This window comes from Solenopsis invicta, chromosome 4 (genome assembly GCF_016802725.1).
Source record: "Solenopsis invicta isolate M01_SB chromosome 4, UNIL_Sinv_3.0, whole genome shotgun sequence".
NCBI classification, from domain to species: Eukaryota; Metazoa; Arthropoda; class Insecta; order Hymenoptera; family Formicidae; genus Solenopsis; species Solenopsis invicta.
Window position 1 is genome coordinate 24,133,563 of NC_052667.1, and position 16,711 is coordinate 24,150,273.

At 33.2% G+C, this 16,711-nt stretch overlaps 1 protein-coding gene across 1 annotated transcript in view; it reads left to right on the forward strand.

Moving 5' to 3' along the window:
• The first annotated feature begins 1,555 nt into the window (after positions 1-1,555).
• Positions 1,556-16,711, forward strand: part of LOC105194886 (serine-rich adhesin for platelets) — a 44,632-nt gene continuing 29,476 nt past the window's right edge. The window contains exon 1 of the mRNA XM_011160013.3: positions 1,556-2,150. Coding sequence (XP_011158315.1) covers positions 2,096-2,150 — 55 coding nt within the window. The 5' untranslated portion in view covers positions 1,556-2,095. The remainder of the gene's footprint in view (positions 2,151-16,711) is intronic.

The following is a 16,711-nucleotide window of genomic DNA, read 5'->3' on the forward strand; positions in this document are numbered from 1 at the left end:
CTATGAAGTTTTTAAAATTTTTATAATATTTTAAGATGTGACATATATATCTTTAAAAAAAACTTAATTAATTTGTTTTCTTTATCTATTTTCGGTAAATTTTAATTTATTTATTTAAATATAATGTTTTTTAAATTAATAATGAAATGTAATACGTTCAATTAAAATAATAAAAAAATTAGAGCCGATCTCATCGATTTCGATTTAGCTTAAAAAACCAATCGATTAAATTTATGAATTGCCAACTATAAAACTTAAAACTGATCTCATTTCTAATCTATAAGCCTATAATACTTTATTTTAAATAAAAATTTCGAACTCGTTATTTTAATTAAACATTATTTAATACTTGCGTATTATTAATTAAAATTATATTTTATATATTATAATTTTTAGATAAATAAATTATAATTTGCAAAAAATAAATAAGGAAAATAAAATGATACGATCAGTTTTCGTAGTTAATTTTTGTCACAGTTAGGCAATAACTAGTTCAAATAATTTTTTCCTAAGTTAAAAATTTATATATGTAAAAGAAAAAAATTAAAAAAGAAAAAATATGTTTCCATATAAAAAAAACAATATTTTTTTTTATTTAAAATAAACTTAACTTACAAATAGAATATTAAATTTATCCTGTGTTCCATCAAATAAGTTATATTTGTTTTATTATAATCTAATTGTAAAAAATCACGACTTTGTAATTTAATATAAATGTTTTTTCAAAATAAATTTTTAAGTTAATTTAATTTTAATGTACATTTTAATTTTTAACTAAAAAGTTTGTGTTCATTATATCTTTTAACGGAACTAAATTAATTTATAAGCCATAAATTGTAACTTAATTTAATTAAAAAGATATATAAAATTATTCAATCTAGGCTATTGTTAAATTTAATCGGTCAATCAAGCTAATCAGAAATTATATAATAAGATCATTCCCCTGTGGCCGGTACCGTCACTCTTCTTATCAGCCGCCGGCTACATTAACCGGGAAAAATGGCGTGCCGTTGTTTACGTCGGTCGCCATGGCAACGGCCAATCGCGGCGCGTGCCAACGGGTATGCGCGTGCGCGTCGCGCCCGACGCGAGTCAGTTCAAATCCGCACACCGCTCCGTGCGCGATTTCTCACATGCGAGCGCATTCGCAGAGTGGACGTAGTGTATAGCGCAGTGTGTAACGGTGGTAGCGATTCGAGTAGTCGCCTTGATCTTCCGGTCCGGTTTGGAAATCCCGCCGAGAAGCCGCGGCGCGAATCGGCGATACGACCGGCGGCAGCGGCGCGCGCGCGCGCGCGGATTGCAAGCGCGCATCTGCACCCTCTACACTCGTTTGCCTCTTCCTCGCGTCGCACCGAGCGTGCGTACGGCCATCTCGCTTCGTACCGTCGGAAGGTGCCAGAAGGTGCAGCGAAACGCGGACGAGAGGAGCGATCTATCGGCGCGGCGACGACGAGAGGAAAGGAGAGAGAGAGAGAGAGAGAGAGAGAGAGAGAGAGAGAGAGAGAGAGAGAGAGAGGTGGTGATCGTCGTGGAGGGGCGAAGTGGGGTGAGGTGGGGTCCGCAGTGTGCGGTCGCCGTTCGAGCGGCATGGATTACACACTGGAATAGTTCACGTAACGAGAGACTTGCCGTTTCGCACGAGAGAAAGAGAAAGAGAGAACGGTATCCCGCGTGCGGTTATTACGTTACACGTCGCGACGACGAGCTTAACGAGCGAGCGAACGAACGAACGAGCGAGCAAGCAAGCGAGCGAGAGAGAGTGATCACAGCACCGTGAGCCTTTTTAACCCTCCCTCTCCCTCTGATCGACTAAACGAGCGAGCGACAGCGATCCTCGCGATGCTACCGACGAGGTAGTGCGCGAACCGTGTCCGAGCGGATTCACCGCACGATGACGATCGCGGGTCGTTAACGTCCTAAAGGAAGAAGAAGAAGAAGAAGAAACGTACGATCGACCGAGGAAGATCATCGCGGCGCAGGACGAGGCGCAGAGCGCAGAAGGAGGAGGAGGAAGAGGCGGCAGAGACGACGACGACGACGACGGCGGCGGCGGTGGTGGTAGTAGTGGTGGTGGTGCGGGCGACCGCGAGAGATGGGCAAGAAGGGTTCCAAGCGAAAGACCCGATGGAGAACGCTGAGCATCGGTGGTGAGTATCCCTCCCGTTTCCATCCTCGTCCGTTCCTTCTCTCTCTTTTGTCTCTCAATCCGTCTCGTGTAATCTCGCGTAACGCTTTCCTCGCGAAGCGGACGATTCCGCGGGCCGCGGGTGCCGCGAAGCGTGCGAGTGGTCATCGATCAACGGCGCGCGCGAGAACAAGAGAGAGAGAGAGAGAGAGAGAGAGAGAAGGGAGAGAAAGAGGAATGCGTTATCGTGTTATCGTGCTCGAGGAGACTCGCGCTGGGTTTCTCTTCTCCTTCGTCGTCTTCGGACCCTCTGTTTCCCGTCCGCGCATTTTTTTCTCGGCTCCGAGGGCCGTGCCCTCTCAAAGGGGTGTGAGAGAGAGTAGGGATGACGGACGACGTAACGTGACAACTTCCGCGATCATTCTTACGTCGGTCGCGGTAGGTTTGATTGAGACAGCCCCGACGGAACCTGAGCCCTTCTTCCCTACGTCGGATCCGTCGTGCCCCTCCCCCCCTCATCGACCTTCCCTTTGTTTAACCCCCGCGGTTCCGTGGAACGTCCGAGAGAACTCTTTCTAGGCTGGACGTTTTCGCGGGCCTCGCAAAATTACGAAACCGCGGAAGCTCTCCCCTCTCTCCCTCTTATCGCCCCGTCTTGTGTTCGCCTGGTCTCCGCGTGTAAGGAGAGGCGAAAAAAATATGAACGTCGCGGCCGTAGAATAACAAACAAGGACGCTGTTGGTCTCTAGAACGAGAAACGAGGACTCTGTACTACACGACTCGCGTACGTTCCCAGTTCCCCGACATCGTGGCAACGCGTCTGTTTATCAGTCTGATTGCGTGAACGGAGCGAAAATTCGCGCTCCATCATTCTTTCAGAAAATTCTTGATTCGGAATGAGGAGTAGGGAACCTCGAACATAGGAAATAGTTCAGTAAGGACATTTGGAGTAAGAAGCGCTTTGTTTTCCCAAGTCCCTGCGCACAACCGAGGGATATCGGTTAGTCCGAATTCCACTTATTGTAATATTAGATATTAGAAATAGGAATTAAAATTTTAGAATCGATAACCTCTGCGATCGTTAGACAATACGAATAAAATGCGAGGCATAAATGTGTCTTACGAAACACAACTTATTGTTTATCTATAGTGTTCATTGAGGAAACTGATTGTAAAATTTTAATTTCTAATACCCAATATTATTCCTCTATTGTGCATATGGCCTGAAAGATACATTGATTTTTATGACATTTTTAACATTTTTTCCTTTCAACCGGGGAAAAATAAATTGTGCAAAAAATTCAACATAACGGGCCTGTGCTTCCATTGTTGATATTAAGCCTTATCGAATCTGAATTTTCCACTTCGCGAGAGCAATCCGTTCGCGTAAATTTCTGATCGATTTGAGATTAGACCCTTCGATAATTTCTCGCGAAAAGTCGAAACATTTCGGAAATTCAGCGGGAAATTGTTATTGTTTATTGCTACACGGAAAGAACAATTTTACTGCAGAGCATATACACTGGGAAAAAAAATTACTAAATGTTAATAAATATTCGAATAGCACTAATGGAATATTTACTTATGGTATATAAATATTTACTCTGTAAGAAGAAATTTCTTAAATTAGGTGCTTGTAAAATATTTACTAAATAAATATATTTACATTTAGTAAATATTTCATTAATACTATTCGATTAAATATTTAGTAAAATTTAATTTTTTCTCTCGGTGTAAAAATTTAACTAGATACAGATCTGAAAATAATTATGTTGTTTAAAAAATTGTATCGGATGTTCAACTTATTAGCTGTTTAAAATGTCAAAACTGCAGCAACTTTATTGTACTTGGTTATCCTACAGAATTATTTTAATGGCCTAACATAAAATTTTCAGTAAAATTGTTCTTTTCATGTAAGCTGAGCTTTTGATTCAAGAAAACAACATTCTCTGGAGTGAGGAGTATACTCATGCATTCCTTTTTCGAAGAGTCAAAGATTTTTCTTTCGTAAAAAAAAAGTTTAATTTATATTTTGCTTGTATTCATTTATAAGACTTAATTTTATCGGTTGGTAATCAATCACAGTCAATCGAATTGGCTGTCGTTGCTTATTGTAACGAATAGTATATACGATCTGGATAAGAAAGAGCATGAACAAAATCAATTACTTAAATCACAGAGAATTCATCAGCGTTAATAGAATTAATTTTAAAATAATTGATATTAGAATCAAAATCGCGATTTATATATAATATAATTAAGACCGAGAAAGAGAGATTTATATACGGTTGTAGCTGGATCTTAATGCTGAAATGTTTCCTGTGCAATTTTAATATACAATTTCTAATTCTTTCGAACTGTGCGCCTTTAGACCTTGTGCACAGTAGGAATATAAGATATTATACAAAAAGAATAATTTTACTGCTGCATCTAAAAATTTAGAAGATACAGATCAGAAAGTAATCTTATGTTGGATCATTAAAATAATTACGTAAAACGCTCAAGCATGATAATATTGCTGCAAACAGTTTTGACATTTCTATTAACCAAATTAAACGTCCAATGCAATTTTTTAAATAGTTCAACATAATTATTTTTAAATATGTGTTTGAAGCAAAATTATTCTTTCTGTGTAGGAATAGGAATTATAATTTTAGAATCAGTTTCCTCAATAAGCAGTACGGATAAATAATAAATTATGTTGTGTTTCGTATAACAAATTGATGTATTTTATTAATATCTATTGTGCATAACATTCTACATTCAACGAAGAAACTGATTCTAAAATTTCAATTCTTATTACTAATATCTAATATTCCTCCATTGTACGCAGGGCCTTACTTTTGTTTTCCAAAACAGCTGTTAAATTAAATCGGAAAAATAATATCACAGAATTAAATTGACAACCAATGTAATATTACTGTGATGTTGATTAGAATCTTCAAGATCCCTTCCACCACGGACAAAATGAAAAATCTGTTGCGGAAGATATTACCTCGGCCAGAGTTTGAACCTGGATTCCTGATCAATCCGTCCTAGCCAGTTCGACCACCGTGGCATTTGATAATATTTATTTATAATTAGTTTTAATTGTAACAATAGAAGCGCCTCTGTCGTCCGATTTCGCGTGAAAAGCCAAATAAACTTTAGGGGGGGCGCGAGCTCGACGCGAGAAGTCGACACTCGAGTACGCTGATCGTTATCGACTAAACTTTTTGAGAACGAGGAAGGTAGACTCCGTCTCGTTGTCAGTGCATATTTAACTGTGAAGCAGTGTGAAACTCTCACGCGAAGGACTCGGAGTTTTTCGCGGAGACACTCGCGATTCGTCACGTTGTTCAAATTGCTCATTAATCGCAGCGAAATCTCCGAATATCGAGCGAGCAGAGAAATCGACACTCGAGTCATTTACCAGCGGAAACTAAAAGTCTTTTTTTTTTTTTAAATTCTTTCCATTCAAGAGAATTTTCGTCGAAGAGTCGTTCGGACCTTTCGGGAGAGAAATTCGATACCGTCACCCTCGGGGCCGAGCTCGTCTAAAGTCGTTTTATTTATCCCACGTTAAGCCAGCGCAATTTGATTTGCTATTCGATTTGCTGTGAGACCTTCGGAAACTCATCCTTTGTCAATGTGAATCTTTCATCCACATTATCTGAAAATTCCATTCGCGATTGTCGAACATCATCGGAAAGTTTGATTGGATTAATTACTATAACGAAATGTATCCATTATAATAATTAATCTAATTTTCCAGTCGTTTTTACAGCCTATTTAGTTCAATTACCATAATAGGCTCGTTATTCATCACATGCAGAATATACATACACGAATCTTATCGCATAAAGCGGATCGAGGCGGATTGGCGATGATTCGCCCTTTGACCTCATTAAAATGTTAAGGAAAAAAAAAAAGAAAAAGCAATATACATAAACGTGAATTTTCTCGCATAAAGGAGATCGAGGCGGATTCGTGATGATTTGCGCCCTTTGACTTCATTAAAACGTTAAGAAATAAAAACAGACCCTCACTGGCGAATCGACGCAATCGGTAAGCAGCAAAACGCATGCGGATCTGACGAATTTGCCCATCTGTTCACGTATCTTTGTGCGAGCAGCGAACTGCGAATCGTGCACAGTCTGGCGCAAGTTTTACGAGGAGAAGCGTACTTAGTCGCGCCGCCGATGGATGCATCGATCCGCGCCCACTCTCCTCTCTACCTAACTCTTTCCTCCTCCGTTGTCGTACCTACTTACCCCCTTAGACGTATCGCGCGCGAAAAGATCGGCTCTACGACATGCTGCCGCGCGGCCTTCCTTCCCTGGACGTTTTTTTTTTTTCCTAGGAACGAGAAGCTAGGACGATGTTTACTACTCTACTTGCGACTATGTCCTTGGCTGGACACTGCCGAGAGACGTGCTTCGGTTTTCCGTTCTATTAATCGGACGGAGAATTTGAGACAGAAAGGAAGAGAATTGTTTTATATTTATTTTTCATTGATGTACATTGAGGGGGAAAAAATATCTTGAAAAAAATGTTACTTAATATCAAAAAATTATTTATTCGGATTTTACGGAATTGCATACCTTTTCGATGCTGAAAAATTACCGATTTTTGAAAATTTTTTTTGAAAAGAATAAATAAATTTGATATTCTAAACATGCCCAAAAAGGGCATGTTTAATTGATTGTTAGTGTATAAAAAAATTATTTTAAACAAATAATTTTAACGTATTAAAATAAACTTTTATTGGGGCTGCTCTTGGGTCATGTGACACACCCCTCCAATATTTTATTTTATAAAAAAAAAATTGTTAAACTTATTGCATAAAGACTTAGAAAGGTGGGCCTGTAAGCAGTTTTAGTAAAAGTCAATTTAAATAAATCAAAACGGTTTAAAAAAAATGTTTTTTTACACATTAATAATAAATTGAATCTTTTAGTAAATGTCAAATTTATTTATTATCTTTTTCAAAAGAATTTTTAAAGCTCAGTAATTTTTCAGCATGTGAAAATAATCTAACACTAAATATTTCCTAGAATTGAAAGAAAAAAATACTTGATTAAAAGTTGTCTTCATTTATTTACATAAGTATTTCAATTAAAAAATTTTTAACTTAATTGCAAGTAAAGCTATTAAGGTATTACATACCGAAAAAAATAGAGAAGAAGATGGTATTATGGCTACTCCCATTATCTCTATTATTAGGTAACGAATTCTACAACTGTTTACGGAATTATTCAATTAGTAGCCGTGTTTTAGTGGCGCTAATATGCCAATACACAATAGCTAACAATTGTTACAAGGCATTTTTACTTTTGAGCATTTCTAAATTTTTTCAAGGTATATTTTGCTCGATTATTGACCTTTTAAGTTAAAAATTTGTTTAGCATACACGAGCTGTTAGATCTTATTGTCCTGATATCATTTTATGTTTGTTATTTAATATTAAACACAGATAAAATATTTCTCATAATATCTCTAAAGTCTTTGAACCCAAGAAAATTTTAAGTTAGAAAAATTCTAAACGATGGAAAATTAAAAATATATAACTTTTTAACAAAATACTGTGTTTTTTTTAACTAAACTGATTTAAAAAAAAATATTTTTGGGCTATTTGCGTTATCATTTTTTTTTCTTCTACCGATTACGCATTGCATCACATTTTTATAAACGTCCTAAGTAATAAATATTTCATTATTTTGAGTTTAGAATCTGTTAAACATCATGTGATGAATAGAATCGTCCCAATTTCAATATAAAATATTGATTATAAACAAAGTTATTCAATAAAATAAAAATGGATGTCATATTATCTTTAAAATATTTATGTACATAAATGAAGACATAATTTTTAATCAAATATTTTTTCTTTCAATTTTAGAAAATATTTACTGTTAGATTATTTTCATATTCACGATAATTAGCTTTGTAATCAAAGAAAAATTTGTAATCAAAGAAACAAATTTAATTAGGTTTAATAATATTAGCTTATTTGTAAAATCATTATTTAAATATAAAAAATTGTAAAAATACAAAATTATTTGAGGTAATAAGTATGTCGAAATTTATTTTAAATATTTTCACTTAAACAAAACAAATAAATACTTGCATCAAAATATATGATTTTAAGAAAATGTATTTTTTTTTATTTAAAATAATTTTTTTCTCAGCGTAGAATAGTAGAGTAATAATTTTCTTCTCGCTGCGATTTCGATTTTATTTATAAAATACGTGACGGTGATTGAGATATGTACTAGATTCGAGAAAAGAAACGACGTGCGTTGGAAGTGAAGATAAAAAATTCCCGCTGTCAATGACAAAAGCTTAAGCACTCTCTACCTGATAAAGGTCACATTGGATGAATAATAAAAAAAATTTACTACTCTTAAGTATAAATACTCATACTTTACATCTTCATTTTGTATTTCACTGATATTACTAATCCAATAAAATATTACTGATTTACTTAATTTGATCAGCAGTAACTATTCACTGTTTTTAAGTAATAATACAGTTTACTCTGTAAACTATTCATTTTTTGCGCTAAATAAACGTATGTTTACATTTTTTTCTTGAGGAATTTCTCTTGGATGTATTCCTCGAACACGTGAACAGATTGAAAGAAGTTGTACATCTATATGTAAATATAAACAAAGTCCTGTAATGCTGTACACGTGCTCTCAGCTTACTATCATTTTTTCTTTTACGTACCCCTGGATGACTACATGAACCTTTCGTGACTTGTTATGATCGTGTGTATCAACTTCATAAAGATTACGTGACGAATAAGACTCCTGCAATTTTGATAGTGATATAGCTGCGACGTAACTGCGCGCTGTAATGATAATGCGTATCAAAATACACTCTGACTTGAGTGGATTAAGCGTGCGCTAACACCGTGTTATCAGAATTTCTTTCGTGTTTGACGTTGAAAAATAATGCTCCAATTTTTTCGGTAAAACGGGACTCGCGATTTGTACGAACGAATTTTATATTTTGTCAAATAATATTGTGCTGGGCGAAATTGAAACGTGCAATTTATATCAATCATTTTTCAGTTATTTTCTGGGGAACTCGTCCATCGCTCGTTTCGTACTATATTGCTCTTTACAATTATTTGCAACGCGAAACTTTTCATTTCCGAGAGATTGAGGTCTCCCATCTCTCCTCTATGATTGCACGCTGAAAAAAGGTTTGGTGATAATAATTAAAGCCAGATAATTATTAAATTGAACAAAAAATAATTTAATTAAAAATATTTTCAATTAAATGTTTGCGGTTTAATATGATCAAAACTAATTGTTAGATACTAATTATAACAGATCAATTAACGTTTACAGCACAATATTGCATTGATCCCAGTAATGGGATATTTTGTATTACTTTTTTATATTTTTGAAGTAATTAAAAAAAATCTGAACATAAAAATTGCTGAACGTATGAAGTTTCAAGAATAAATATGCGTACATCTTTCAAAAGATAAAATGTAGTATAATAATTAAATTACTTGTGAAGTTTGGAGAAATAGGTATAAATCGAACGAATACAAAATTTATGAGATAATATAAGCCATGATAATAATTAATAATTTTAGTTATATTAACGTTTGATTGAAATTATTTCATCAAAGTTTAATAGCTGTTATCTAACTTTGATTATTATTGTCAGATTATTTTTTGTTATTGTAATTTAAACACAGATTCTTTCTAGCTTGTGCGTTAAGAAAATTAAATTTTTTGAGCGCACACAAAAGACGAGATCAAGCGCTGTGCAAGCAATGTCAGGAAGATAAATCACGATAAATGTATGGTTGCGAGATGATAAACGATGATCTGTGATATTCTGTAAACGCGCAAGTGTGTCGATACAAGTACTCTCGATGGAAATATTCGCAAAAATCGACCATATTTCGAAACTAATGTTCAAACATGAGCATACGCATCCACGCATCCTATTTTTGCGACGCATTACGTAATGTTGACATGATATCGCGATGAGAAGTATACGAGCGCTCCGTATGGCACGTATTTCGCGTTGCGAATAAGCTGAATGTACATTCGATGAATTTGAATAAAAATATTACATGGGTGCGGTGATATTGAAGTTTAAAAATGTCAAGAGAGAAAACGAGAGAGAGATAAATATTTCTTGGGGAAATAGAGAATGTTTCGTCACTCAAATGGACAGGCGAAAATTTCTATTGTCGTACGAAGTCTGCTTTCTTCAACTAAGGGGGAGGGGGGAAGAAACGGAAGGAGGTGGTGAGCGAAGAATTAATTTGAAGCAAAAACGGTTTGGCAAGTCTCCGCAACTTTCCGACAGTGCCAGTTCTATTGTGACTGTTACTTTCCGGTTGAAGCGGAAAGAGACGCGGTGACTTCCGATTAAATCGACTTCAAGGATTGAAGTTAATACAAACATTGTGTACGTTCCTCGCTACTTTCTCGTATTTCTTCCTCGTCGCGCGCATTTGCCTCCATCTAGCTGTCTCAGTTTTTCAAACACACCGAGAAAACTTTCTCAGAGTATAAATCGTCACGTCTCTCTTCCGCATATATCTTTGTAGCGAATGACCCCATCGGTGTATACGTCTTCATCTATGTCCATCCGATGACCCGGTAGCTTACCGTTGCTATACCAGTAAACTCGATTACTGAGCAGCGTTTTCTTTATCTTGCGTGTTTTCGCAAACGATATCTTGCATCTAATTTTCGTGGCCTTCTTTATCGTCAGCGTTTACCTTGGACAAGAACTGATTAAACGAAAATGCTTAGTAACTATAATACATTTTATAATAAAAATTTGTGTTAGAGTTATTGAAGAATGTTTTTTTTTTTTTTTTTTTTATATATATATATAAATTAGCAATAATTATCTACGGAAGATTAACGGTTAATAATGAGCAATGTTGATTTATGGAGTTTTTAAATAAAACAATACTTATTTATTTAAATATTGTAATTATGAAAAACAAAAATTATTTTATTTTTTCAATGCAATTCAAAAATAATTAAGATCGTTTTAATTGTAATACGTTTAGTTTGTTTTTTGGTTTTAGTAATGCAATATTCAGAAAAAGTTTCATCGAAATCGATTATATTGTGTTTCAGTCGAGAGATTAATTCCTAAAATACGAAAAGTTATGTATGTTTTATAAATTACTTGCAAAATTTGCTTTAGAAATTCATCAAGATCATCTTAAAATTCTAACTGTTTCTCAGTAGAAATTTTGCAATGTAAGAAGCACTTAGGTCATGAAAAAGTAGGAAAATTACTTTGAGGATTTTTTTTACAAGATAAATTTTAATTAAATTATTGTATATATTATATGTACTTAAAAGTATATACTTTTATTTATATTTTTGTAAATCCTACAAAATTTTACTGTTAAAAGTGTGGCATTGTTGTCAGTGATATGATTTTCCTAAAATAGTTCCTACAATAATTACTTTAACACTTTGTTGTTTATTATCTGAAATAAAAAAAAATATCCTTCTAAAACAGATGAAAAAAAAAATTAATTTATAACGTAATAAATTTAAAAAATAACGATTTTTCTCAAAATAGCAGTCTGACTGTAGATATATGAATTTTTAATTTAAAAAATATGAATATATCTATATGAATTTTTAATAAAAAAATTTTCTGAATTTATAAAAAGATAAATTATGACGTTTACAAATAATTCTGATAAAAACTTAATACTCATACGAAGAAAATCTGTGCAAAATTTCAGCTTAATTGCTCAACTGGTTGTCGAGATATATTAGTTATCGTTTGCTAAAACATTTTACAAAACAAATTTTTTTTATACATTGAATCTATTCCTCAACCATTAATTTTTTTTTCCTTTGACTTTTTTGATTCTAGATATGTGTAGCTCCTTAAATAAAATAGAGTTCCAAGTATCATCTATTATTACTTCTTCATCACTAATATCATTCATCATTACAGCTGCCAGAGGTAAATCACCTGTGCATATTATTCACACTGGTCACAACTCAGGTTACGTGAACATTCCGTAGTTACAGTTTTCTTTGATTGTAGAAAATCACTTTGTGTACAAAGTCTAAAAATATCGTTCACAAATATAGCATTCGATCAACTATACAGATACAAATTTATAATATTTTGCAATCGACTATTATATTACGTATACGATCAAGATTGAAACTTTTATTCGTTTTTATTCTTGTCTTTTAAAATGTGATTAATTTATAATGGTCTCTAAATCTACGGTTTTCATCGAATTAGGAGCAATAATGATTCGAACGTTTGACCGTCGATAGATTTATTGGACCGTCAAGTATGTGTCACATGAACAATTCGTGATTATTATTACAAAAGAAAATGTTCTCGCGCAATTCATGGTCAACCCTGACGGATACAAACACATTCGAGCGCACTAGGTCAGAGCGGTAATAAGTTGTACGTCTCGATGCAGGGGCAATTGCCAAATGTAATAGTGCCATGTTTCATAATGCCATAGTAGGGGGAGACAACTATATATACGCTTGTTATGTAGTAATTATAGTGAATAGACGAAAGCAGTGTTGTATAAGTCGTGGGCGTTATCGATCGTTTTAATTTTTTGCGTGTCTATGTCAAGTTTTACTGCAATTACCATGACGGTAATATCTCAAAGTGTGCATTGACATTTTTTTCCAGTTACGTAAGAATACTTTTAACATGTATGACTGCAATTCCGGAAGAGATAAAATTTAATTATTACTGCACCGATAAAACGAAATATTCTTGTTTTTGAGAATATCTTTATTTTCGAAATGTAAATATTGAAATGGGATTGTATAGCGCTAATTTTTAAGACGTTATATAGCATTAAACTAGTGAAGAAATTTATATAATATCATAAAGAAAAATTTCTTTATTCAATAATAGTTTTTTTTTTATTTGAGAAGAAGAAATATCATCGGATAAGAAATATCTTTAAATCAAGAATTTGAATTTTTTAATACAATTTATTTAATTCTGTTTAATACTATTTTATTTATTATAAAAAAATTTGTACTCTTAGATAACCATTATGACATTGAAATAAAAATATAAAATATTGCTGAAATTAAGATCATAAAATTTTTAATACGTTAACGACACACGGCTCATTATCCTGCAGGATGGTTTAGCTCATTGTCAGCCGTGAATCACAGATCATGTGACTACCGGAGGTCATTGGCAGGTCATAATACACAACTAACGCGCAAAAGTAGCGTGCATACTTTAAGCCACATAAATCGTTATCGTTTCTTGTGTAGGAAATGTTTTGACGATAGTCCAGCAGGACAGGACAACATGATTCATATGGTGGTCACGTCGTCATGAACGTGTTAAATTTAAATTTTATAACATTGTTTATACAATGAAACAATAACTTTGTTAAATAGAATATATCAGTTTTAATTTGATACACAAATTTTTTTCTGTGCATTACACAGTTGTTGCAGTGAATTGTATAATTCTTATTCATATTTAAAATTACTTGTTTATATTGTGTTAAATAATATTTATCTATTTTTAAGTGAAATTTTTCCGTTCATGAATTTTTCCTCTGAATAAACTATATCTTGAAAAATGGGTATAAAAGATAATAATATTTTAATAAATACAAGCGCACTACTTCTACGCTTTAATTGTACGCACAAGTTAAACATACAGTTGAACTTAATTTTTTTTTTCAATATCTAGAGGCTTCTGATTTCTCATATCAATATGCTACAAATTGAAAATGGATCTTATCAGTACAGTAATCTTATTCGAGCAGCCACTGTGATTAGATTAAAATGTATTCGATATCGAAGCTAAATCAAGGCCGCAATGATTATTTCTGGAATAATGTTATATTTTACATTTCTTCATTTTATACACACACACACATAACTTTCGTTAAGTTTTTCATATGACTACTTAGAAGTGTCATATGGAGCCACTTCATATGACTTTCTCTTTAGTCGTAATGGTTCTGTGATATTTATTCGAGAGAAAAGAGTATCTTTATATCACGTAACCATCCGTAATTAAATATGTATGCGTGATGACTGTTTTAAATATATTATCTACTTCTTAAAGTATATAGATAGTATTTTATGAATTAACTGATAAAATATAGGGTGCAACTTGATTTACTTTCAACAATACTCTTCTCTCGAACAAAGATCAGAGAACTTTTGCGACTAAAGGAAGAAAGCGTGTCCAAGAAGTCAAATGAAGAACTTAACGAAAGTTACATTGTTACTACATAAACTTATGAGATTTGAAAGATTGCCAGTTTATCCTATGAATATTTAAATAGTAGAGCTTAATGAGTTCAGGTTTAAAGCAGACTGTCGAGCGATGTACAGCACGGTTCTCAATGGAATTGTTTCATTGCATGCGATTTAAATTAAAATAATATTTCTGTATTCTTGAGGCATTGTTTCTATTTTATATATCGCGTGTGAAAAAACTTTACTTGCGAATTGTAGGAATTACTTTCTCTGTCCATGATAGCACTTTTGGTTTGGAGAGTTATCTATCGATACGAAAATTAATGATGTCAATACATTGTATATATTCACAATGACGGAAGCTTGTTTTTCGATAATTTTTGATCGCATGTGATTAATTAATCCTTTGTTGCATACATAGTAGAAAATATTTTGTTTTTATGTTAAACCGATTCTTGTTAAAATTTGTGTATTGAATTTTTAACATATTCAAGTATTTATTTAACATAATGTAATCGTTATTTGAACTTTTAGTGTTAAATTGATATATTCAACACACTTTTTATTCTTAAAGTAAACATAATGAAAATATTGCTTTAAAATTATAGCATAAATGAATAAAATGTACGTGTGAATGTATAAATGTTGATTTTATTGAAGAAATAGAAATTTATTTCTAAATTGCATTGAAGTGTTATATTTTTGTTAATTTTTTACATAGTATTTACTTTCTAACATATTCATTTTGTTTAAATTAACACAACAATTTTGAATAAGCTGTTCGAGACATATTTTTTAAATAAACGATATATGTTAAATTTAATATGAATTTTCCAGCTATATAGTGTCACATATATATGTGACATCTATCTTTACAGGTTTTTTATTTTTTTAAATATTTCTTAATTGATTTATGTATAATTATAAAATATATACATATATTTCATATTGTTGTATTCCTCAGATTTGTATATATATCTGAATCAAATATGTAGTTATTTTTTATATTAATAATAAATTGTAAGCAAAAAATCAATCATATAAATAGCATTTTTTTCACAAAACATTGAGATAAAAATAATAGGGATTTTGCGAATCTCTACGTTAATAGTTGCGTTCATCGGAAAAAGTTTTGCCACTGTTGTAAAATTCATCAATATGATTGGTTTTTGCGCTTAGTTTCCCGTTGAATTTGAATGTATAAACCAATCATATTAAAGAATTTTATAACAGTTGCAAAACTGCTTTTTCCGCTGAACGCAATCAATGTTTTAGAGTCTGATTTCAAGTCTGCTCATTAGTAAAAAAAATTGTAAATGGAAGATCCAATATGGCGGATAAAATAATTATTAAGAGAAATACTAAAGTCTAATTTTAATGAAACTTTACACATTTTTTTAATATCGACTTTAGATTTTTACAATCAGCGATCCTAAAAATCTTCATATACTAAAATTTAATAAAACATTTAACAGAAAATTTTGTACAAAGAGTGTTGAGTCAATTAAACAAACGAACGTCTTCGATATGTTTCTACCAGCATTCCTCTGTTGTGTCTACAGATTGCCAAGTGTGAAGAACGACATAGCCTACAATTTTAGGCACTCTATCATTTTCAAATCACTCAAACAGTCAGTCTACATCGGGCGTCATTAACTGCGAGCTGTCAAATAAGAATTTCAGCTATCAAATCACATGTAACATGAACTTAATATAGACCATATAATAGAGTTTTTGAAAGTTCCATTTTTGTGACAGAATTCTGTTTTTAGAATAGAGTTTCCTAGAACACCCTTTATACACCCTTTATCGTTTGTGTTACATTACAATTTGCTGCGTTTTATCTTCATTCATTTCAGCCCGAGCTTTCATACAACTTCGCTGCTATTTCTGAATAATATCCAGCGAATGCTAAATTTGTCACGCTCTCGACGTGATCACTCGTTAAAAACAATAATGACTCGGAATAGCCGTGTGCACTTTGTAAAAAAGTTTGCATTATATGTAAAGATGAGATAAATGTCTTCGCGAGTCGCATTGCGAGTTCCTAGAGCCGAGAGAGGGAAACTCCCGTTTAACTCGATACCGGAGCAAATCAATAGTTAGGCGTCGCGTCTCTCGATTGTGCCGCGTGTAGGAAATGAAATGCCTCGCCGAGCTATCGGTCAGTGAATGAAATACAAATCTCGAACAAAGCAATCGCTGCTGTCTTTCGTCCTCCGGGAAATCTTTGGGATTTTTATTTTCCGAATGGAATTTCCGACTTCCGGCAAAAGTAACAAATTGCTTTCGCAAGCTCAACTTAATACATATTTTATTCAAGCACATCTGACAGAATCTTCACGAGTAAATAGATAATCGA